Source organism: Hirundo rustica, chromosome 4, assembly GCF_015227805.2.
Source record: "Hirundo rustica isolate bHirRus1 chromosome 4, bHirRus1.pri.v3, whole genome shotgun sequence".
NCBI classification, from domain to species: domain Eukaryota; kingdom Metazoa; phylum Chordata; class Aves; order Passeriformes; family Hirundinidae; genus Hirundo; species Hirundo rustica.
In genome coordinates this window covers 60,413,359-60,437,917 of record NC_053453.1, presented here as the reverse complement: position 1 = coordinate 60,437,917, position 24,559 = coordinate 60,413,359, and the positions used below count along the sequence as shown (strand labels likewise).

At 42.9% G+C, this 24,559-nt stretch overlaps 2 protein-coding genes across 3 annotated transcripts; one reads left to right on the top strand and one right to left on the bottom strand.

Moving 5' to 3' along the window:
• Positions 1–287: 287 nt before the first annotated feature.
• On the top strand, positions 288–16,743 carry YBX3 (Y-box binding protein 3). 2 transcript variants are annotated; one of them, XM_040061949.1, is made up of 9 exons: positions 288–501; positions 4,058–4,121; positions 5,607–5,640; positions 10,361–10,450; positions 11,083–11,205; positions 12,390–12,481; positions 14,486–14,657; positions 15,696–15,800; positions 16,214–16,743. In XM_040061949.1, exons 1-8 carry the CDS (start codon positions 303–305, stop codon positions 15,759–15,761), a joined length of 840 nt encoding a protein of 279 aa, XP_039917883.1. In that variant the 5' UTR covers positions 288–302; the 3' UTR covers positions 15,762–15,800; positions 16,214–16,743. The 2 variants fall into 2 exon arrangements, with proteins under 2 accessions (XP_039917883.1, XP_039917882.1); XM_040061948.1 differs by having other exon boundaries at positions 12,387–12,481.
• Positions 16,744–21,605: 4,862 nt separating this feature from the next.
• SYCE3 (synaptonemal complex central element protein 3) lies at positions 21,606–23,451 on the bottom strand. Its single transcript, XM_040063148.1, has 2 exons — positions 23,343–23,451; positions 21,606–21,775 (listed from the first exon to the last, which is right to left on the bottom strand). Exons 1-2 carry the CDS (start codon positions 23,449–23,451, stop codon positions 21,606–21,608), a joined length of 279 nt encoding a protein of 92 aa, XP_039919082.1.
• Positions 23,452–24,559: the final 1,108 nt, after the last annotated feature.

The following is a 24,559-nucleotide window of genomic DNA, read 5'->3' as shown; positions in this document are numbered from 1 at the left end:
CATTCCATTCCATTCCATTCCATTCCATTCCATTCCATGCCATTCCATGCCATTCCATTCCATGCCATTCCATGCCATTCCATGCCATCCCATTCCATCCCGCGCCGTGCCGCCCCACGCCCGCCGGCGCGGGACGCGCTCCCGACGCCGCCCGCCGGCTGCCGCCGCGGCTCCTTTAAATGCTAATGAGGCGGCGCGCGTGCCGCGCCGGCCCCCGCTGACTGTGTTAAAACTTCGGCGGGGCCATTTTGGGGGCAGTAAGACCGAACGCGGCCGAGCACCCAACACCTCCGCCCGGCACCATGAGCGAGGCGCCGGAGACCAGCACCGCCAGCCCCGCGCCCTCCGCGCCGCCCGTCCCGGCCGCGCCGCCCGCGCCCGCCGCCCCGGACTCCGCTCCCAAGAGCGCCGCCGCGCCGGGTGCGGCTGTCGCCGAGGCGGCCCCCGGCGCCGCCGCCGCAACCGCAACCGCGGCGGCCGAGTCGAAGAAGAAAGTGCTGGGTGAGTAGCGGGCCCCGCTCCCAACTTGGCGGCGCACCTGCGGCGGGGCAGGGGGTCCGCCCGCGGCCGCCGCCCGGGCCGGCGCGCTCGCCCCCCCGCGGTGAGTCAGGCCGGGCCGCCGCCTCCTCCTCCTCCCCCGCGGGCCGGGGGAGCCGTGCGGCGCCGGCCGTGACGCGCTCGGGAGCTGGGCGGCCGCCCGCGTGTGCCTCATCGGCCCGGAGCGTGCGGGACGGCGAGCGCGGCACAGCCCGGCGCAGCCTCTTCCCGGCACCTGCCGGCGGCATCTCCCCCGCGGAGGGCTGCTGGAAAAACCGTGTGTGCCTTTCTTTAATGTTAAGGTCCTGGCGCAACTTTTCTGTTTGTAAAGAATACTGCTTTAGTAATGCTTCCACGTTTAGTGACTTTTGTTTGTTTTGAGTTTGGGTTTTTGTTTGTTTTTTTTAAGGGCGGGGTTTAGTTTCTACTTTACTATCAGTAAAAATGCAAACGAAATGCCGTGTTGTCATCCCGGTGCTCAAGCCCGGTGCATAGCAAGGGTGACTCTTTTTCCTTGTGGTTAAATAGGAGCAACCTGTTGAAAAGGACAAGACTTCAATCTGCAGACTGCTGCCGATAGGGGTGTACTAACTGTAACTTCTGAGGGTTTGGCAAAGGCAAAGCTGAAGCTGACTTACAGTGTAGAGTCCCAAATTTCCTTAAGGATACACAGGACCTTTTCTTCCGAAGGAGAAGACTGAGGACTTGATGCAGGAAAGAGAAGCCAAGTAAAGGATTTCTCTGGAGTGGAGTTAGGAAGAATTCTGGCAAGACAGAGGTCAGAGGCACAGCTTGTGTGATTCTTTTTTTTTCCCTGTTACCTCATTTGTCAGTAATTAGTACACAGGAATCAGTACATCTATATCTGATGGTGTAACTGGCTGCTTCTTGCCTTAATGTGGCTTGTTTCATTCCTGGTAGTGTTTTTACCTTGCTCACCTATTCGTGTTGCTTGGAGAGAAGGGGTGGGGGGAAGTGAAGGTGGAAGTGCCTTTCCTGAACTAGCAGGAAAAGGAAAACCGCCGTGGTGATGGCTTTGCAAAATGGCCTTATTGCTAGGCAAGGTTTTTATTAGCAATGATGAGGAAAGTGATCACTGTAAATGCTAATTGCAAATGGATTTACGTTCAAGTCCACCTCAAATGTCCCTGTTAATGGTCACCTGGGTAGGTATGCTCACTTAAGCCTTCTTTTACGAAGATCCTGTTAGAAGCAAAGTCTTATGCTTGCTTGAGGCATTCAGCTGTCTGACTTCTAGGAATATGGATAAAGGTTACTCAGCTTTCTCTTTGCTCCTGGTCACAGGAAGCTTTGGCTCTCCTTATTAAAAGGCTGTTTTGTCATGGGTAGGAGTGGCTGATGATTGTTTCCTTTGATAGCATCCGAGTACAGCATCTTGTAGAAATATGTGGGCTTCTACTTGCTGGTGGGATGTACGTCAGCACGTCGCTGCCTTCGTGACTCATCAGTTTAACTGGTTATCATGTTTTCCTCTGGGCTTGTCCTCCTCCTTGCCATGGATGTTCAGTGTCATGCTGTTGTCTGAGGTTCTTTTGGCCTGCAGTGATGCGTAGTATCTCTCTAATGTTTCTAGTATTTTAGGAATAATGTTTCTCTAGCACATGGTTTTAGGGGGAATATATTGGAGGCTCTCCCCTGGAACAGAGTTGTTTTCAAACTGTGTGCGTTCGCCTCCACTTAGCAGCAGCCAGCTGGCCACAGAGTGAGTTTTGACTGCCTCTCCTTCCCGAGCCTCTTGACCCCTCTGAGGGCTTTTGTCATGCTTCCTGGGTTTCTTCCTAATCTGGTTGAAGTAGGCTAACAGATTCCAAAGCTGTTTTGCAGGGGAGGGAGAGGATGATGTTGAGTGGTACTGGCATTTTTTCTCAAAGCAGGCTGAAACCTGTAGGTACTGTTGGCAGTGTTTGTGTTCCCCCGTCCCCTCCTGTTGACTCGTGTGAGTGCAGAGAGCTCTTGTAGCCAGTGCCATTGTGGAAACAGGAAATGTCTGTATGTGGTGTTGTCTCTATGAAACTAAACCTAGAAGCACAGCTATAAATACTGGTGCTGAACACTGTTTACTAAAACAATGTTTTTCTGTTCCAGTAAACAAGAATTCTTGGGAATGTGTTGTACTAGGCAGAGTCCTTTTTTCTAGGTAATACCTCAGTCTAGTTAAGGCTTCACTGCTTCTAAATGAGAACATTTTCTACTAAAAAGTGTATTAAAGGAGACCAAAATCTTAACTTCTGAAAGGGCCTGTTATTGGCAGTAATAACAGCAGCAGTGCTACAATGCGCTGCTGCTGTCAGATGCTCTTATTTGAGGGGTGTATGAGATTGGCAAGACTCCGTGAGATCAAAGGTCTGGCTAGCTCTGTCATCTAACTGTGAATATTTAGAAAAGAATACAGGTGTAGAATAGATGGAGATAACAATTTACAGTGTGCTCTTGCCTCTAGCAGAGTGGCTTGGACTTCTAAACTGGAGATTCTCTAGTCTGTTTTCCTTTTAATTGTCCCTTGGATTCCTGCCACCCCCAAAACACCTATGTGAGGTTTTTAGTAAGCAGTCATCTGTAGGTGACTAGACTCTTCAAGTAAGTACTGCACAGGTTGCTTGGGTAGTTGTAATCAAGCTGTGTTAACAAGTAACAACTCCTAAATTATAGAGACTAAAACTCTCCTTTTACTTGAGGTTTGAAAAGTACGAGTTTGTGGTGTCCATCCAGATGCTGTGAGGTAAGGAGGGGTTGAGCTGCCTCCAACACTGTCAATTCCTCCTACACATTCCTGTAAGTTGGAGAAACAGGTTTTGTCAGGTCCTATAAGACACTGCAGTGTGGCTTCTTAGTGGATGCTGTTTTACTGTTGAGACAGGAGCTTGCCTTGATCCTGAAAATCATGGAACATGAAGTTGGTCACTTTGTAACTAAGCAATCAAAGATCATCTTAGCAGTAGGAGTACTAAAAACAAAGAGTCTTGTGGGGTCTTACTTGGTTAGTGTGATGCTGACAATGCAAGAAGGAGCTTTTCCAGAATAAGGATGTGCTGCCTTTCCACTTGAGTGGGTTGCACAGTACTTGATACTGCTTCTTTGGGCAGTTCTGGTTTCCAAGGAAGAAAGAGGGGTAGCTGTAAGTGAAAGAGAAGAATTTTAAACAACTTCCTTCAGCTGTGTTTCATGTCTAGTTGCTAACCTTAAGAGAAGTGATGAGTGGCAGTGGGATTTTCAGCTTTGCTGCCTGTTTCTGGGATAAGAAATAAAAAAAGGGATGGATGGTCAGTTTGGAAGATAGAGCTAGGTCTTGTGCTGTGTGGTAGACCCTTGGCTGAAGAACAGTGCATTAAAGCACTGCATCTTGTTACTGCATTAGAATGAACTGAAGTGGGAGATCAAGGCACACTATGAGTGTTAAGAATAAGTCTGGTTGCAATTTCATATGCAGTTATAGAAGTATTTATATAATATTATTGTACTTTCTTATATTTTAGATTAACTTCTGTAATTTTCTTTCCAGCCACCAAAGTTCTTGGCACAGTCAAGTGGTTCAATGTCAGAAATGGCTATGGCTTTATCAACAGGTATGTTTAAATTCTGATAGTTGTATTTATGCTGTGCTAAGATTCATAGTACATGTGATAGGGCATGTGTTACTAATTGCAACAGAGACCTCAGGACCTGACTACAAGTTCTTGCAGTTGATAGTCATCTTAGGCCAGGCACTCTTTCCTCAAAACTTCAGCCCCCAATCAAAGTACTTTTGGGTAAACTTCAAGTGTTAACTCGTTGGTCAGTATATCTCCTGTAGATGCACATGGAGATTCTCTGATAATATCTCACTGAAAATATGCCAGGCCTGGGTCTCATAGAAATTCTCTCTTTGTATCTTCTGGTTTTCTTCCCCTCTTCTTTGGGCCCAAACAAACCTCTGAATAGCATTGAGAATCCAAACAGCTGTAGGTGCAGAAGATCCATGCTTCTAATTTACCAGAGGAAACTCTGGCTTTTAAGGCTGAAATATCTTTGGGGTTGAGGGGCCTAAAGGTCTTGTGTGCTTTTTCGAGGAATGAAACTGCTGCATGCTGAACACTTGTCTTCCAAAAAACATACCTGGCAAGCTGTTACACATCAGATACATTTGGGTGAGCTGGACAGTGCAGAAGGGGATAGAAGACCCCATGTTCATGGGTCTGAAGACAGTAGTGGTGTGGTATTAATCTCAGTCTCTGGAGGTTATTATCCAGTGTTACATAAGCTTAGAAGAAAAGTTTTAATTAGGAAGTCCTCTTAAAATCTGTAATAGCAGTTGATGTAAGAGCCTTCACCTGGTTGTGGTGTAATAACTTGTTAGCTTTCTTCCTAACATGAAGTCTACTGTTGCTTCAATCCAGGACAACAAATTTGGGATTATGCAGTATCTTCACAAACTCTTTGACCCACCTGTTCTGTTTGCTGAGAAGGAATTGAGTGAACAGATGGCAGGGCTTAGGCTCTCTTTTACTGTATGGAAACACAGATTCAAGGTCTCAGACTTATCTTTGTGTTTTGCATGTGGAAGCCTGAACTGTCTGGCCTAATCCAGAAAACCTCACGTTCATGTCTGGGTCCTCCTGCTGTGGGCTCTTCTAACACCTCTTGTGCCTGGTTGCTTTGAGTTTCACTGAAAGGAGATCTCTGTTAACAGCTGTGGCCAGTCCTGTTGATAGTCTTGTTTGACCTCTGCAGTAACAGCTCAGGTTCCAGTCCCTCTGGAAGTGCTTTTGGGGAGTTAGAGTAGTGAAAAACAAGCAGTCCAGTCATCAACTCCGCTCTGCATAAAAAGAAAACACTGAATGTTTGCCAGAAGATTACAGAGAACCTCCCCTGTCCTCTCACACTTTTGAGGGCCCTGGAGCCTTTTCTGTTCTCAAGCAGATGACCATAGATGTTCAGAGCAGGGTGTTCGTAGCATAGGCTTAGACAGAATGGATGGAATTCAGGGCATGTGCTACAAGCTGAAAGAAGGAGGGTTTCTAGTGAAGTCTCTTTAGTCTGAGCTCTTACAACTTCTCACTTTCTTTTCACAGAAATGATACCAAAGAAGATGTGTTTGTTCATCAGGTAAGACAGCAGTAATTGTGCTTAGACATGTGTACTATGATAGGTTTCTAATGCAGCTTTCTGCAATAGCTACCCAGCCTTGTCCTGGCTTCTCAGAATGTTTTCTGCATGTAACTTGAGTGGATGTGTATATGGAAACTTTCAGGGAGAAATATTAGGCTGTTTTCCTTCTCTATGAAGGGCTAGGTAATTTAACCCTTCTTAACCCTTTTTTGTGTGCTCTATTTTGTACATTAATTTGGTTTTTTTGGTGTGGTTTCTGTTTGGTTGTCTCCTCTTGGTGAGATGACTCCTCTGTGAGTACCTTGCTACTGTTGTCTGACCTTCCCCCTATTTCTTTGTGCTCCTTGTGTCTTTTGGTTCTTCCTACCCTTTTCACTTGCAGGTCTGCTCTGTCTGCCCTTCTTGGTATTGGAGAGAAAGTGATCTAGTCTGGCTCTTGACCAGCCTGGGTTGCCATCAGCTGTTTCTGCACGAGACAGCTGCTCTTAGGCAGAAGAGGAGAAAGGCTGTGTGCCCAAGCAGAGAGAGCTTGCCCAGCAGCCTGTTGTTGGCTAACTTCCCTTGAGCTGTCAGGAGACTGTTCTAAGTTTATACTGTGACTCTCAGGTTGCAGGCAAATAATGGCAAGACAGAGGATGCTGTCTCCATGCTGATGTCAGCTGATTAGTTGGCTTAGATCTGGTTTTGCATCATTCACCAGAAACTGCAGCCTTGCCCCTAGAGTTTGTCCCATATAAAATGTCTGCAGGCTTGTGTGATCTTTGAAAGCATAAACTTTTTCTGTGGCATAAGTGACAGTATTTCTATCAAATGTGGCCAGGAAGTTTGTTCCCAGAACTGGTCACTGAGAATGAGGATATGTGCATATGTCTTTAGCTGATGAGTCAACACTGAGAGTTAGTTTAGCTCTTGTCTTGATGACTAAAAAGTAGTAACTGTGGTAACAGTGGTAACTGTTTCTCTAGGTCACAGGGTGTACACCCATTATCCAAAGCTGGAAGGGGATAAATCTAGTGCCTGTTGTGAGAGAAAATGATGTTTGGAAGTGTGCACACTATATGTTCCTGGTTCAGCTGGTGGGCTTGAGAGTAAGAGTTGTCAATGCACATACTGATTCTTGATGGTTATTTTCCTTCCTTAGCAGCCTGTGCTGTGGGCATGCTGACCCATCTGTGGTGTGATGGGATTGTGTCCAAAGGAGGGTGAGAACAGTTCTGGAAGAGAAACATGTTCTGGATAGGCAGCACTGCCTTGAAAACAAATGAGGTTTCCTTGATACTTGTGAGACGGTATCCTGGAAAATGGCTGTTGTGCTGATGACGGATAACATGGTTCACTGTTGTTCTGCTTGGGAAGGCTGGCAGCTGAGACCCAAACAGAAAGCTAGTGTTATCTGTGCTGTTTTGTCTCCTTCACCTGCAGAGAACATTATTCCCCTAAATGTAAACTGGTGGGTGTGCGTGGAGAGGGGTGGGTATTACCCATCTCCTGTGGCTGAAGTCCTTTTGGGGTGAGCAGAACTGGCTTTGTTTCAGAAATAATAAACGTCATGTGCAGGCCTGCATCGGATTAAACCTCTTGGCAGGCCGAGCATGGCAGAATAGATGCTTCTAGTGCTGCTCTGGCTTGGCTGCAGTCAGATGTTCCTCATCCTGTACATGGATGTGCTCACTCCCAGATCCTGGGACGTTCTGGCTGGAGCTCCTGATGGAGCCCTCGTCATCCTACGAGGGAGGAAAATCCATGCTGTGAGAAACGTCCTGCTTGAAGCTCCCTCTGGGCTGATAGTGCCTGCTCTGCCCCTCCCTCGTGCCGGGGAGGGGCTGGATTACACTCCTAATCCCTTCAGAATAAGGCTGACCTGGTTGAATAGATACAGCCTCTCCCTGCCTCCCCTGCATGCATCTGCAGGGAACGGGGCCGATCTCATGATTGGAATGGGGGTTAGTGCTTGGTGTCTGGCTATTGGATGCTATTTATAACTAGTACAGATTAAAATGCTTTTCTTTTTAGGGCATGCATGGCTTGCTTTGAGTTAACCCTTTGTTTTGCAGGGGCCCCAGGCAAGGGGAAGGGCAGTTCTTCACCTTGCATCAATCATTGTCTGGTTGGTAGGTGCAAGGTGCTGTCCAGGGCACTGTGTCAGTCAGCTACAATGGGTTTTGCAATTTAACAACAGGAAAAGTGTCAGCAGCCAGAGCAGTTACATTTAGGTAGAGTTTAAATTAATGAGCTGTGAGGAAGAATTAATGTCTTTCTCTTTGCTGGATTGTGTCGATAATGCACGTAGGTGCTTGAAGTACCTGCACCAGGAATCGGTGTAACAAATTTTGGCTGTTACTGGAACAATGCTGGATGTGCTGATGATGTGGTATGAGAGTATGGAAAGGACTCTTTCAAACAAGAACCTGAACCAGCTCTGGAGGTTCTTCTGGCTGCCCGTTCATCAGTGTTCCCACTGGGGAAAAAAAGGCTTTGTTGTTGAGTGCTGTCTTTTAATATGAAACATCTGTCTTCTGAATCAGAAGCTGGAGACTGCAGGATGCTGGTAAACAGTAACAGGGAGAATAAGTGCTCTCTCCCCTCTGGATATACAGAGTAAAAGTCTTTTCATCAAGCTTAGAGCTTAGGCTTGTTAGAAGCTTATTTCAGCGATGTGTATCTGCAGCTGAAGTAGTAAAGCCGTATAGTTTCTGCTTGGATTTCTAGGATTTACTCGAAGATGTCCTGATTGCCTTATAAAACAAGCTCCAGCCTACTTCATCCTCTACCTCCTGTTGGCAATTGCAGATCTGGATTCTTGAAGTTTCTGCCCATAGAACTGGGAACAGAACATGTGGAATACTGTTGCTTTTATCTTCCATTATGCTTTTTGAAGGATATTTGAGGAGTTTCATCATTCTTAAGTATACCCTCTGCTGAAAAGAAATTTGTTAGTCCTTTTTTCTTCTGCACTTACAGGGAAGGAATTTGAAATACAGTTTATTGACATCTCTATTACATGCAAAGCACAAGTCTTACAAGTTTTAGTCAGTTGTTTCAGTACAAATCATGCTAAATCATTAACTTTGCAGATTAAAAATTTTAGTACTAGTATATAACATTTCTGGAAAAGCAAACACTTCTATCTAGTTTTTAGAAATGGACAGTTACACTAAAAAGTCAGCAGAAAGCAAACAAAGTTGTTTGAGATAATTGTGGCATCTCTGCTTGCTAAAGTAATTTCCCAGGGAATTGACTTGAACGGCTCATTCTCTTTCTGTATTAAAAAACCCCAAGCCTCTTGGGATGTTTTTACTTTGATGGTAACAGTATGTACAGTCTTGCATCCTTTGTCAGGCTATTCAGGGATGCTGCAGGATATAGGGAAAGGTATGGCTAGAAGGACATACTAGTCTGTTACCTGAATCTCAAAGGAGATTGTATTCAGCAGCAAGAAAAATAGGTTTCCTAGACAAGTCAAGATAAGCTTTAAACTGAATAAATTTTTCCTTCAGCTGGAAACATTTTGGGGCTGTTGTTGACTAAATATTGTTGCTATGCAAAGGTAACAACTCCACTGATGGTCATTCTGTGGTTTTCCTTGAGCTGCAGGCAGATAGGAAAACTGATTCTTCTGTTTCTGCCCTACATCCCATTTCTTAAGCTGGATTAATGCCCTGTGTTTCTCTCTGCTGGCTCTGCACCTCCCTCCTTCCTGCTAAGTAAAGATTCCCGCATCAGGAAACTTAATGTGAATTGGTCTTTAATAATCTAATGCAAGATAATAATCTTTCAGCAAGGAAATAGCTACTGGATTAGCTTGTACAGTGCATGTCTTGGTCTCTTCTCCCTGGCATCTTCCAGTTTGAGAAGCCTTGCCTAATGGACAGACCATAGGCTTGCCTGGCTAACAGTCTTTTGTGGAGTCCTAGAAATACTCCACAGAGTACAAGCAAGGTGTTTGTAGCTGACAGACTGAAAATTGCTCCAGGAGGTTTGAGTGTTTCCTGTGAGTCTGAGGTGTACAACTGGCTTTGATCCAAACCCATATTGTTATTTTTATACAACAATAATAGTATTATTATTCATAGCTATTATTGTATTACTTTGGGGTTTCTGTTCAGGAGATGACTAAGATTGCATTTGTCTGTTCTGGTACTATTACTGTGTTATCACAGACTCACCTAATATTTGGGGTCTTATTTACAGTGCTTAGATAAAATGCTAATTTGTTACACCAGAGTTACAGTAATTTTTTTTTATAGTTACTGTGACTTGCCTTGATACCATGTAGTTAATGCTTCTACACAAATGCTCTGGATCTTGAGTTCTCTTTAGACGGTCTACAGCTCTCCTAATGACTGAAGGCAGGGGTCACACTTTCTGCTAGGGCTGCCTTAGTACAGCTTGGAGGAGATCAAACACTGAGTATGATCTCTGTTCATGCAGAGATTTGTAACAATTTCCATATTCAGTGTGCTGGACAGAGCAGATCCTGGGGCAGCAGCTGATTTATAAACTCATAAACAGTGAGAAAAGAGGAGACCTTGAACTGAGTATTGATGGGCCTGTGAAATAAGAGACATCTGTATTTGAAATACCTTAGTGTGGTGACTGCTCTGGTGTGTAGAGTTGGAATTGTAGCAGAGAAATACTGCTCTTCCCTTATCTATGGGGCTATGAATATATAAGATAAGTAACATAAAATAATGTTTGAATGCATCTTCCTTTCAAGACGGCAATAAAGAAAAACAATCCACGGAAGTACCTGCGCAGTGTTGGCGATGGAGAAACTGTAGAATTTGATGTGGTCGAGGGAGAGAAGGTGAGAGATCATGGAGCCTCAGGGTGTGGTCCAGCAGAGATAACATCACACACAATTGTAGCTGTGTCTCTGTCTGATGTGTTAGTCACTGGGTTGGTGGCATTCATGCTGCTCTTCTGGGGAAGATTGGTTTTTAAAGGCTTAATTAAGGCATATTTCTTGATGTATCAAAACTACTATGAAACTGCATCCTAATGCTTCTAGAATCTGCAGTTGTTACTTGAGAGAATATTTGAAGCCTACAGCTTGCCCAGTAGTTATTAACTGAGGCCTGTATTGTCCTGAACAATTTTTCTTGGGGTCTGGTAGCTTAATAACTGTAAGAACTTTCAATTTCCTTATTCTTGTACTTTCCTGGTCATTTTTTGAGGGTTATTTTTGTTTCGGTCAGTTCCTTCTTGTTTCCTCCTCTGAACTTGGCCTGTTGAATAGGAATTCAGTATCTTAACTCATGATGAGATCCCTTGGTTAAGGGGTTGGGAATAACAAACCCCCTTTTGCCCTGTGCAGGAGAAAGGAATCACTGTAGCTTGGAATTCGGGCAAAGAAGCCTTTTTCCCATTTCATCTTCTCCCTGTAGCTGGTTGTTCTTTTCTCACACCACGCTGGCTGCCTTTCTTTTGTCCTCTTAGGGTGCAGAAGCAGCGAATGTCACTGGTCCAGACGGAGTCCCCGTGGAAGGCAGCCGCTACGCTGCAGACCGGCGCCGCTATCGGCGGGGCTACTTTGGCCGACGCCGGGGCCCACCTCGGAGTGTGAGTACAATTTCCCTGGATTGCTACTGCCACGCACAGTACTGGCAGGGCTGTTTATCACCTGTCTGAGGCACTTCTGACCATGCAACGTAGGTCTAATAAACCTTTAAGTTATGGTGTACAAGGCATCTTGACAAAACCAGAACAGGTTGATATTGTGGAATGGATAAGTACTATAAAGCTGTCATAAACTGAGAAGAGGTATTTTTTTTAATTCTGAGTCTCTCAATTATACATTGACTGCTGTCAAATACTACCTGTTCCTACTATCTATCCTAGTTCCTTTGAATATTTAGTTATCCTGATCAGTTTTATACATGAGAGAGCATCGCAGATGATTATGGGGTTTTTAGTTGTGTATGGTCATGTTGATTAAAATGGTTGTGCAGAATGGGAAGGATACCTGTGAAATTTAAGGTAGACTACTAAGGGCTGCCAGGAGGCTACAGCTTTTGCTTCCTACTGGATCAGATGCAGAAGATATCTTTCTAGATATCTTGTTTAAACTGCTTCTTTTAAAGGGGAGAATAGTACATAAGGAAATGTAAGTCATGTAACATTTTATAAAAACAGACATTACTGATGATTGGCATTTAAAACACAAACCACAAGCAATAATCAAACCACCCAAACCAACATGCATCTTTATCAATTAACAATTGAAGGGGAAAGATAACCACTGCATCTCTGAAAGATTGAAAAGACTGTGTAGAAAGAGTGTTTGATGTGATGCAATGCGTGTTTTGTATCTTAAAATTTCTTTATGTTTTTGTGGGGGTTTCCTGTGGAATGGGCTTTGTGTAGAATTTCACTTTATGAAGTGGTCTGTGGCAAGTTTCTCTGTGATGTCTTTGTTAGCTTTCCAAATACAGAATTGTCCTGAGGTAGCTGCCTCTCCATAACAGTGCATTTCATGTAGTGAAGTGCACTTAATATGCATCAGAGAGAGAATGCTTCTAAGAACAGCTTCTTAGTTTGTGAGGAGCAAGGGCAGCACTGATGGCTCTTGTTTTGCCCTCATCTTAACCAAAGGCCCAAATTTAAGCCTTTTGAGAATCTACTGCTTCTTTTTACCCAATATGCTGGGGTTTCTGTACTGATAGATTGTTTTTGAGCTTGCATTCAGGGTTATGGTTAATATACTGCCTGTCAGATACAACCCTTCTGTTTTCTTTTGGTAGCAGGGCGGTGAGGGAGAAATCAAGGAAGGGGTCACAGAAGGAGGACAACTTCAGCAAGTGCACAGGAATCCTACCTACCGTCCCCGCTATCGCAGGTCTGTACAGTTGCTCTGCCGTGTTACTCAGATGCTTTTGTGTTCTGTACAGGCTTCCAAGTGTGGGAACACATATGCAAGTGGTAGGGACAGGGAGAAACCTTTTAATTACTTAGAGAAATTTGTTTCCTGTGCTTGTATGTTCAGAATTAGAATGGCCCAGAAAGGGCAAAGAAATCTTAGCATCCCATTACTTCTCACAACTGAGCAGTATATTGAAGTGAGTAGTTGCAGTGTCCATGTCCTCCCAGCTGAGCACTCATACTTTCTTGGACAAGTAATGAACCAAATCCTTGATCGGGGACTCTGCTGGGGTGCTGGTGGGTGAAAACTCTGTGTGAGCTGGTAAATGTGGAGTTGCAGCCCAGAAAGCCAACGATATCCTGGGCTGCAGCAGAAGCAGCATGGCCAGCAGGCTGAGGGGTGTGACTGCCCAGTACTTGAATGGGGTGTATAAGAAAAATGGGGATAAAATTTTTAGCAGGGCCTGTTGTGTTAGCGTGAGGGGTAATGGTTTTAAACTAAAAGGGAACAAATAGATGAAAGACTTTTTTTTTTTACTATGAGTGGTAGAACACTGGAACAGGTTGCCCAGAGAGGTGGTAGATGCCCCTTACAAGATCAGGTTGGATGGGCCTCTGAGCAACCTGGTCTGGTTGAAGGAGGTTGGACAGATGACCTTTAAAGGTCCTCAAGGAGCTGGTTTGTCTGCCATTCACTCAGTTGCCCCTTTTCATATTGTCCTTGTCTATCAAGTAGATTATGAAGTCAAACTCCAACACTAAATTTAGAGATGAACTATGAAAATGAAGTAATGCCCGTTTTTTCATGTGCATGTCTGTTCAAAAACAAAAAGTTAGAGGTGAATAACAGTGCAAGAGCAGCAACAAGCTGAATTTGATAGGGAAAACAAGGTTGTTCTTACTTGGAATGACTGGCCTGTTCCATGCACAATGGATCTATCCTTTTGGCATCTGTGTCTAAATCTTTCCACCTCTACTTTGAGCTTTTCTCTTTATGAATATTCATGTTCAATTTGGCTCTTTTATCTAGGACTGTGGGAAATGAGATAGTACTCATGCTTGCTGCTTGTTGGCATCCTGAAAGTCTTCATTAGTTTTGGGCAGTCAGAGACAGCACCACAGCAAGTCCAGTGAGGCTTTTGCACGTCATGTGGTTGAATCACAGGCTGAGTAACTTGTTCATGACTAAGGGAAACTTGTGATTTTCTGATGCAATTTTCCTATGAGAGGAATTATATATCCTATCAGTGTATGATGCTTTTGTTTGAATTTGCAGGTATTGCTTTTGTTTATGGTCACTAAATCCAGTGACACTTTTGTTAGGTTCCCTTGGAAAAGCTAAATTGGTTTTTGGGACTAGGTAGCTGGGGAGTAGCTAATGGGAACTGGATTTTGGCTGTGTTTTGGCAGTTTATAAATATTGTTTATTCTAGAAATAAGGTGAAATGCTCTTGTATACATCAAGAACATGGACTTGATAGCTTAGTGTTAATGAGGTCAATCTCACCTGTGATAGGTGCTTTTCCTAATTGGTTAAGGGGGGCAACATGAGACAAAGAAAAAAGATCCAGGAATGGTTTGCAGGTAGATGTGAGGAGGATTGCAAGGACTGCACCATTAATAAGGAACAGGACTGGTCTGTTACGTAGCCATGCCAAAGCCAACTTGGCATAATCAGCCTGTGTGGCCACTACTGGCTTGCTTCTTCTGCTAGCAGCAATTCAGAGGGGCTAGCTGCATCTTCATTGTAGGATAGCCAGCAGAATATGGTGAGGTAGCTTCAGCAGTGAAGAGATACCCACTTCCCTTGTCTTTCCTTTCCCAACCGTATGCCAGCCAAATCCTGAAGGGATGGCTTGCTAGCACTCAAAACTGTTGAGGATGATACTTGGTTATGGGAAGTTTTGCTAGGCTAAAATTCCTGTAGTTTAACCTTTCTTGGGCTTTTTTCATGCTTAACACCTCTTTCTGCCCCTCTCAGAGGGCCCCCTCGCCCGCGCCCCGCCCCGGTGACTGGAGAGGCTGAGAACAAGGAGAACCATCACGAGGCCAATGCCATGGGCCAGCAGCCGCTGCGCCGCGGCTACAGGCGCCCCTACAACTACCGGCGCCGGCCGCGCCCGGCCAGCGCTCCGGCACAGGAGGGCAAAGAGGTACAGACACCAAACCGCTCGGAGCCACGGGCGCCGCTCCTGGGAGGAAGGGCTGGGGGAATTGGGGTGGTTCAGCCTGGGGAAGAGAAGGCTTTGGGGTGACCTCATTGTGGCCTTGCAGTGCCTGAAGGGAAGGATGAGGCAATAATGTTGCAAGGGCCTGGAGTGAAAGGTCAAGGGACAATGAGTTAAAATGAAAGTGAGAAGGTTTAGATTGGATGTGAGAAAAAAAAAAATTCCCTGTGAGGGTGGTAAGGCCCTGGCACAGGTTGCTGAGGGAAGCTGTGGCTGCCCCATCCCTGGAAGAGTTCAAGGCCAGGTTGGATGGGACTCTGAGCAAGCTGGGATAGTGGAAGATGTCCCTGCCTGTGGCAGAGGAATGGAATGAGGTGATCTTCAAGGTCCCTTTCCAACCCAAACCATTTTATGATTGTACGTAGCAGAGGTTTTAACGGGGTGAAAGCCCAAGACTGTCTGCCATGTGTGAGTTTTTGATAAATGTGTTCATGAGTTGGGTAAGTCTGATGACCACATCTGACTCACTGATTTCCTTGCCTGCTTCTTCTGACCCTCTTAGAGAATAAGCACCTTATCCTCAAAAGGAACAAGCAGTGAGATAGGGTTTGCTTCTGGGTAGTTCTTAATTGGGGTCAGACTGTAACAACTAGTTTTGAAGTGGAAACAGTTGTGTTTTCCTGCTTCCATAAACCTTAACTCTGCACGTAGCATGAGAGATGGATTTGAAAGTTCTATATCCCTTTCCTGAGCTTTTTTCTGAAACAGATAATTTCAGGAAACTGCAAACACACATTCTACTTTAATGAGGGAAGGTTTCTCATTCAGTGTCTACTTCAGGTGTTCCCTTGACAGAATCTGCTGTGTAATACTCAATTACAGGAAATACACTAAAATTTAATATTTCCTGGAATTAATTTTTTTTGATTGGTTTAAAACCTGCATTATGCTGGCTGTACCACTGAAGAGAGGAAGGGCGTGGAGGTCAACCTTTGCTTATAATAAGAGTTTGTTGTGTCCCAGACAAAGGCAACTGAAACACCTGCTGAAAATCCTGCTCCAGTGACAGAGCAGAGTGGTGCTGAGTAATGAATGTCCGGCTCCCCAGGCACCTTTACCATCGCTCAGGTAAGGAATATGGGCAGTTCCTGTTTTCCAATGGAAGCAGAGTGTGTATGCTTCTAGGATTCTGGCCACATCCCCTTATGTATGGCTTGATATTTGTGATAAGTTCTGAGAGTGCTGCAGAGGCAAACCAAGATGCTGCTTTTTCTCTTCTTTCTCCCCTCTGCCTCTGTATTTGTCACAAAGTAAGTTTTGGTTTATAATTGATTTCTTTTTTTCCAGGAAGCTCTCTGGTCTGTATAGTAATAGCATCTGCTGATAAGTTATTTTATTTTAGGAAGATTATGATTATGGACAGGATAAGCCAGATGACTTATCCTGCCTTTTATAGCTCTCTTTTCATTTGGCATCTCATCTATTTATTGAGAAAGTGAAACTTAAACTGCATTTTTTTTTAACATTTGGCTCTTCAACAGGTGTCCTAAAGTACAACTCAAAAGTAACACCAAAGAAACACACAAGCAATAAATTGTCAACAGTGGTGATGAAAGCAAAGATTTGAAATACTAAAATGTAAAAGAAAACTTACCAGCAGCTGAGATCCAGGGAACGCCTACAGGATAGATACATGAAGAGAGAGAGAGCGAGATTCAGAAAGAACAACCTCCCTAGCTTCAACAGCAACTGTGGGGCTTTTTGTTTTTTGGGGTTTTTTTCCCTAGAATTTCACTGTTTTGCTAGTATTGATTTTTTTTCAATTTTTCTTTTGGTATCAAACTGAAAAGGGAAAAAAAACCTACCAAAGAACTAAAATTGAAATAAAATGCTTTTTTTATTGGATGCTGGTGCTAAACCTCCCAAGTGTGAGTTTTTTTTTCTGTGCCAGTCCTGTTCACTGCAGGACGTGGGGAGGACAAACTACCGCGTTCCTTGTTAAGATCTATTTGAAACTGTGCAGCATGGGTGACGTTCCTCACAAATAAAAGTGATTTCAACTACCAAAAAATCTGCTTTAGTGTGTTTATTCATGTTTGCTTTTAAAATAATTCATTATTTTAATCTTGTTGCTTTAGCATTTATATGTGAAAGAGAGCTGCCTCTTTGGTGTGTCTTGCTGGATGATACCTGAGCATGGTTAGGTGGATATACTTTAATACAAAATAACTTCTTCAAAGAAAGCACAAAACAGAGCTGTAACTTCACACTGTTCCCTCTGGCTCTAATGATGTTTAATGGTTGGGTTTTCCTGTTACTGTCTCATGGCCAGAGTTTGGGGGATGTGGAATGAGTTCCTGGAATGGTGTTTTCTTCATCTGTTTTGCTAGGCTTTTGTGTTCTGTAAACAGTAGAATCCAAGTTCTGAGACTCTGCTCAAGAAGGACACTGGTGTAGTAATTACCAACTTTGTCCAAGCTTCTGTTCTGAATAATGTTTGACTGGTTTCTCCACTCTTTCTTATTTCAAACCAGTAAAATCTCAGTACCTGTGCCATCTCGTGTTAATGAGCAAAGTACTGAGCTGTCTTAAAATGTCAGTGTTTTTTAATGTTTCTCCCTTGGCTGTCTTCCAGGTGTTATCAGTCAGCTTCCAGCTGTTGAATAGGAGTGCATATCTTGTGTCCTTCATTGTTTAGTCCAGCGTTTCTCACGCTGTTTCTCAGTTGCTGTTACCTAAACCTTAGATAAGTCTATTTGTTTCTCAAACAAATATTCCTGTTACTCTTCAGGAATTAAGCAGAGAGTGCAGGACATAATTGCACTCGAAATCCCTTTGCTTCCAGCTTCTGGGAAGGTGAGGAAGGGCCCTTGCACCCTGTTGCCTTTGCCCTGGGGAGAAGGAGAGTGGGAAAAGGCTTAGTGGTGCCTGAGTTGCACTGCTTACAGCTGACTGAAGTGTGAGGGATTAGGAACCTCTTAATGAGTTGGGAAGTGAAAGCCATAGGCTTGGTTGAGGAAGAAATCTTTATTTGGAAGATGAATATGACACCAAATAAAATGCGATGATGTCAGGAAAATATAAGTAATGGTACTTTTTAAAATTTCTTAAGCTGGATAAACCTTTTTAGGCTTAAATTTTGTTACAAACTAAATGTGCAGGCACATTGGGGAGAAGTTGACGATTTCACTGTAACAACCAGATACAGGACATTCATAAATACTGAAATGTTACTGCAGAACTTGTCACAAAACTGCTTGAACTGCTCTCAACAGGTTTTTTTCCTTCAGAGATTTGACAGGCTTAATCTCTGCAAAAATGTAGGTCACATGGAATCAGGTTAACAAAAGTACCTAACTAGCCTTTTTTTTTTTTTTTTTTTTTTTTTTTTTTTTAATGAATGGAGAAGGTGAGGGAGAGATGCAAGTAATGTCCTAGCATTGAGTTCTGTTTGTTATTTCTGTCCTGCCTCAACTAAGAATGTTTGTATAAAATGGAAGCCAGTGACTGACATAACCTACTTCATCCCTTAATTTCCTGGTTATGAAAATATAAGCTTAACTCTAGCAAAGTTTAAAGCACTTACTAAAATTACATTTTAGATGTCTTGGGCTGTGCATAAATTGTTCCTTTGCTAGGCCTCTTAAGCTCTTTGTAGCTGAATTTGCCAGGAAAAAAATATAAACCTGGTGTTCAATAATGAGGGTCATTTTTCTTTGACAGCTGGAGCTTGTGTACCTGTAAATAAGGCTATGGGTTATTTGCCTCAAGCAGAATTTCAAATGAGAGCTTAGTTTGTGTTGTGTTGGTTTGGTTTCTTAAAAAGACATTTAGCTTCATGGATTTTGAATTTGCAGAGCAGCTAATGTGCTGCAAAAAACATTCCCTGTGGCTTTTGAGGAGTTTTGTAGGCCTTCCTTTGTGCATTGCTTCTTTTAAACATGATTGCAATACAAGGCATTCACAGTCTGGAGAGATAGGTGTACTGTAAGTTCTGTCTTGGGCAGTGTTGCTGCCATGGAAGAACTACACAGGTGCAACAAATGCCTTGGAAGTAAAACATTTTCTGTTGAAAAAAAACTTGGGAAATAAAGCCTGTGCTACCTAGTTTGTGGTAAAGGCTGTGAAGTCAGCTGTGGATGTCAGACTGTTATTTGTTGTGGCTTTTTTAGAGAGTATCTTTGCAGATCCTGAACTCAAAGCCATGGCCTTAGACATCGTTCTGCTTTTTGCTGGTTTGGCTTTTTGGAGAACTGAGGAGCCCTTCAGCACCACTGTGATTCCGTAGAGAGAAAGTCCATGCTCTGAAGTGTTCAGAGTTGTAGGGAAAAGCATCTGCATGAGCCAAGTGGCAGTAGGACCTCTCCTCAGGTGTAAAGGGTATGAGAAGATTTTGGAGGTCATATCAAGTAAGTGGTAGCTTGAACTTCCTCTTTTGTGCTGTTTGCAATAATGGAGTAAAGCTGCTGTGATTGAATTTTGAGTCCTAGAGCAGCACAACAGTGCACTGAACAGAAAAGGGATCTTGATTACTTAATACCACCAGCTGTTGAGATGAGTAATTAATATCTTAAGGTTTTAAAATGTAATAGGAAAGACTCAGAGCTTCATTATATTTCCTGACTAATGTCAAAATATGTTATTCTTCCATGTTTGGCTGTAAGTTTTGACTTGTAAATGTGAGTGGGACCAAAAAGGTCCTTAGAATTAGTCAATTTCACACTGGGACTTTCATGCCAGTATTGCCTACGTGATATAGTTCTTGTTCAGAAGAAAAGAACACTGTTTTAATAGCATGTGTAAATAGAGGTGTTAAGGATTCAGTTTCAGGAAAAAATGCTGCAAGAATCTGGACTGAAATTTTGAAAATATGCTGAAAGGTAAAACAGCTCATATGGATTCTTGAGCCTTTCTGAAATAACCCAAATTGATGCTATAATAAAGAAGTAAAGGGCAGTAGGAGTAAATTAAATAAATATTCTAAACAGAGCTCTAGGACGTGTTTTGATGCAGTCAAGATGCCTAAGTGAATGTGGTAAATGTTTCCATTTCTGTCCCCTCTCAGTTTTATACTGGAGAGACGAGCAGGGTTTAAACCATCAGAATTATACAGGAGGCTCTGTAAGAGTCTCCTCTGTTTCTTGGTAAGAAATTGTCAATGGAAATTCTAAAACTGAATACTGAAAATGTTTATGGCTCCACTTGATGACTCTTGGATAGGTTACTCCTGGGCATTAGCCTCTTGACTTGCCAACAGCTGCAGTGCATACCTAAGAGCAGTAAATTTTGCTCTGCGATGGATGGTAAAAACATTGCAGTGTTACACAGCGCACAACTGCCGACACTTCTCATCACAGAAAATGGGTGCTGGCGAGTTAAGAGATGTCAGCAATCCCGTTTAGTGGTGCGGTTATGTGAGCACTAGATGGGGCTGTTACTCCACTTAATTTTTTCTGGAAATTCATGGATGTGCGCCCCTGTGACAGGAAATAAAGGAGTTGGTTACAGTGTGGGCTATCTGGGCTCTGCTGCAGGCTGTAGGGGGGCTGAAATAGGGTAGATGGTAATAACCCAATAAATAAGGAAAAACATAGCAAAAGAATAAATATCTTGCTGTATAGTTTTTATACGAATAAGCACTGCTGCCTATCCCTAACTTTCCTCTTGTAATCATCACATAACTGGAGAGAAAATCTTGGGGAGAAGTGAAGACTTACCCACAGGAAAATCGAGTGTAGAGTTCAAAGTTCGTTTATACCACTTATACCTCTAGAAATACTTGGTGCCATTAAAAAAAAAAAACAACCAAAAACCCCCCAAAGTTAAATTGCCTACATATTTTTTACTTCAGTGGATATACATTCTGACTGAATTTTGAGACTAGTTAATCTAAGAAATACACAGCCTAAAAGTTTGCAAACTTTCAGGGATCAGTTAGATGTGATTAAAATCATTAAGTACCTCTTCAGAGGAGATGGAGGTGCTCTCACTTGCTACATGGTGTTTACTTTCTAGTTAAAAGAGACTGATTTTAATAAAAGGGAAGATACTTAAACCTTATTGCAGTGATTTCCATCTCTAACAAATTTCTCATTTATGTATAACAAAAGGCCACAAGGTGCTGCTATTATTCTGACTAAAAAAGTAATTTTTTTTTTTTTGTCCTTTTCTAATATTATACAGCAAGAACATATGGAGAGAAGCATGTTTTATACCATGGTTAGTTTGGTTTCTGCAGCAATGCCACCACACGCACTGCAGTCTATAATGGTAAAAAAAAATTTATTTCATGCACCTTCAGATGGCTTGAGAGGAACAATCTTTCTGGTGAAACCAGTTCACAGAAATGGTTAAAAATCTAGTGGAAGAAGATGAATCAACTATAGATGACCTATCTAAATAATAAAACAATGTAATTGAACACCTAGATGCTAATCCTAAATAAAACCAACTCTATCTGCAAATCTAGAAATTCATTTGTGTTGTATTTGGGAAAATAAGCAAGTCTTTGGTTTTCTTTGACAGGCAGGGGCTGGTGCACTGCCACTGTGGTGGTCCTCTATAGCACCCCTGCTCCCCACTCCCCCAGATTGTTCAGGTCTCAAAGAATTCCAGTTATATTGACCAAGGAGTGAGTATGATCTTCCAGAGAAAAGGAACAGAGGATGTGTCAATTGTGTGTGCAAACACTACAAGGATTACTGATGGGCATTGTGCAAATGCACACATTGTTGCCTTTCACTTTCAAGTATACAAAGCTGTATGTGTAATCTAATTAAAACACTTCCACAGATGTTCACAAATAAGTGTTCTTAGCAAGAGGAAAACCAATCCATTTCCCACAGTGCCTGTGAAACCTTCAGAGCTGGGAGAAAAAAGGACCTAAGTGATTTTTCCAAGGGATCTCATTCTGGCAGCATGACCGAGTTCAATTTACTCCTTTTTTTGCCCATCACCTCTAGATTCCAGTAGCACCTCTTGCCATTTCTTCTCCATCTGCTCTTTGCACATCAAGAAGACATCTTCCAAGTGCTGCATGGCGTTGTGCAGGTCTGCGTTGGTCTGGATAGGTACGTAGTCGTAGGCCATCCAGGCTGCATGCACTGCAAACACAGCAGGTGTTATCCTCTGGCCAGGAAAAAGCAATGGCTGATTCAATAAATAAATTCAGTTAATACAACGAATTATTATCGGTTCAGATCTCAGAGAAGGCTGGAAAATAAAATGAAAGCTGCCTACAGTAAAACTCAAGATTAAACAGGCTGTTCATTATCGCTTCTTTATGAATGCCTTGAAATAGTTCATAATGGAAGTACATTGACGTAAATTACAAAATGGGGATGGACACTTCACCTAAAAATGACAACAAAACAGGTAATCAAATGGAAAGGGTCAAGAGAGTGTTTTAAAATATATGAATATTATATAGCGAATCCTCCCTCCAGATGAGTTACAGTTTGTGTCAAGTGAGGAAGGGTAAGATCAAGGAGACTGCAACAAGGAGATGAAATATTTTAAGGACAACTTAGGTAGTGAAATTGATCTTGAAATAATCCGTTACTTAAATAATTGTCCTAGGGTGACTTTATGATGCTTGTATCCCCAGTCATCTGTTCTGTTTGTGCTGTATATTGAGTTCTGTACCTTTAAGACTGGTTCTGGGAGTGAAGTGGGGAAAGAAGCACGCAGTTTGTTTTGGAGAAACTGTTCACTCCTCTGCATTCCTTCTCCTGGACTGTGGGTTCGTCTGAAGCACAGACCAGCAACGGGACAGAAACCTCCTTTGCTTTTAGTTAGTTTTAGCTAGCTGAAGCAGAGAAGCTTCCTGGAATGTTTTTTTTCCCCTTTTTCATGGGACTGTTTAAAAGTGCTCTGGACTGAAAAACCCAGAGGAGCTCACACCTGAGGGGCCCACCATGGCCTGGACCTCCAGAGGGATGGATAAGAGACTGGGAGAGCTGAGCTATCCACAGCAGGGACTTTCTGAATTTATCATCTCTTCAAAACAATGAAAAGTTTTATTGTTTCATATCATTCATTCTTTGTGCTTGTGGGCACTTTGTTTGTTAAATAAATATTTTTTTCCACTTTTCTCTGAGGAAGTTCTTTCCCGGACAAGTTGGGGGACGGGCCATTTGGGTTTGTTCCCCAGAGGGACCCTGTTCAGGGGTTTTCTCCCAAATTTGCCCTAAACCAGGACAATAATGAAATTGATTTTGAAATAATGAGTATCTGATAAAGCTGAGCAAATAGTTTTAGCACTTATATACTAAACTTATGTGTTTACCTACTTATGTACTTTCCCTTTTATTTTACCAAGAATTCAGTATAGAACACTGACCTGAGAGGAGATATGTATCCATTTTTCAGAATTAAGTCTCATTTTTTAATATATTTTAATATTTTTACATTAAACACCTTAGTAGTATTTCTGTTTTTAACCAACACTTTGAACTAAGCATGCATCACTGATTGAATTTTAATTCTGAGTCATTTGAACCATCTAAATTATTTGCATGCTTTTTCACAATTAAGAACACGAGGGCATTAGTTGATGGTGATTGTTTTAATTACCTTTCTATCACATAGAAGTTTACAGAAAAAATACAAAAAAAAATATTCAGTGTCTTTAGTATAAAAATCCTTATCATTCTTAATAAAGACCTGTACCTGTTAGTTCTTCCATTTTCTCCAGAAGTTCCTCCATGTCCGTTTTGGAGTTCTGTACCTTGTTTCCCCTGTTATCATAGTTTCCTTCCTGAGATTCTGATTCAGCCATCTATAAGGAAACCAGGAATTTCCTACTTTATTTTACTTTAAAGTGAGTTGATTTTCACAGTTGACACAAACTGTGTAACATTGCAATAAAAAATAAATGCATATACATTTTAGATTTACATGTGAATTCAGCAATAATTTGGTATTAAGTGGTCAACATCTGTATGCTGCATATTATTTGTGATCCATTTTGAAATTCAGTAGAAAGAATTAGCTCAGATATGCTGTGCTTGTTCAAAATAAAGATTTTTGGTATCAGTAATAAAAGATCAGTGTCACACCCTTCACTAGCAAACTTCATTACCCTGTTACAGCTTCTGTTCCAAATACTCTGACCCATGGTAACTCTTTATTTTCAGAGTTAGTTGTAAAATCCTCACTTGTAAACAGTATTTATTTTACAATTGCAGGCTCCAGCCAGGTTTAGTATAAACACTAAGTTTTGTCACTATAGAGGCAGAAAAGTGATTATCATTCCCTAACCTCTGCTAAGTTGTAAGGGGTGAAATTCTAGGCTGTAAAAATGCTTGTGGCAAAAACAAAGTTTTAAAACCTCAGCGTTCACTGAAAATGTGACTCTAAGTATGGCCTTTAATTTCCTTTTCTGAAAACCAGCAATGGATGGGACGGAACTGTGAAGAAAGAGGCGGGACAGCTTCAGTGTAGTGACTTTATACATCACACGGTATAATTTTTATCTTATGATTTCTCAGACTCAGTGGGCATCTGTTTTCCAGGTTTTATTGCCGATATGAGCGGAAGGAACGCGACGGCCAGCTTTTAATGGCTTTCACAGCATTTTAAACCGGCGCCAAACCTCAGACGCTGGGAGTTCAAGCGTCACTTCCAACAACGAGGTAAAACTGAGGTTAACCGGGCAGCCCCCTTGCCCCGAAGCCCTTGGAGAGCCCAAGCCCCGGTGCTGCGCAACACCACGGGCACCCTTCGGCCGCCGCCGGGGCCGCGTCCCCCGGGGCGCCGGGGTCGGGCCGCCGCCGCCGCCGCTCGCCCTCACGGACAGAGCCGGCGGCAACGGGACACCAAGCGCCGCCCGGCGGCTGTGCCCGCCCCCGGCGCGCGTTCCCCGGCTCGCGAGCGCGGTTGATTCC

Coding starts and splice junctions, on each gene's coding strand:
- YBX3 (XM_040061948.1), top strand. CDS start 303: ATGAGCGAGGCGCCGGAGACCAGCACCGCCAGCCCCGCGCCCTCCGCG. Junction 5,641..10,360: donor AAGATGTGTTTGTTCATCAG/GTAAGACAGCAG, acceptor CTTCCTTTCAAG/ACGGCAATAAAGAAAAACAA. Junction 12,482..14,485: donor TACCGTCCCCGCTATCGCAG/GTCTGTACAGTT, acceptor TGCCCCTCTCAG/AGGGCCCCCTCGCCCGCGCC.
- SYCE3 (XM_040063148.1), bottom strand. CDS start 23,451: ATGGCTGAATCAGAATCTCAGGAAGGAAACTATGATAACAGGGGAAAC. Junction 21,776..23,342: donor GAAAATGGAAGAACTAACAG/GTACAGGTCTTT, acceptor CTGTGTTTGCAG/TGCATGCAGCCTGGATGGCC.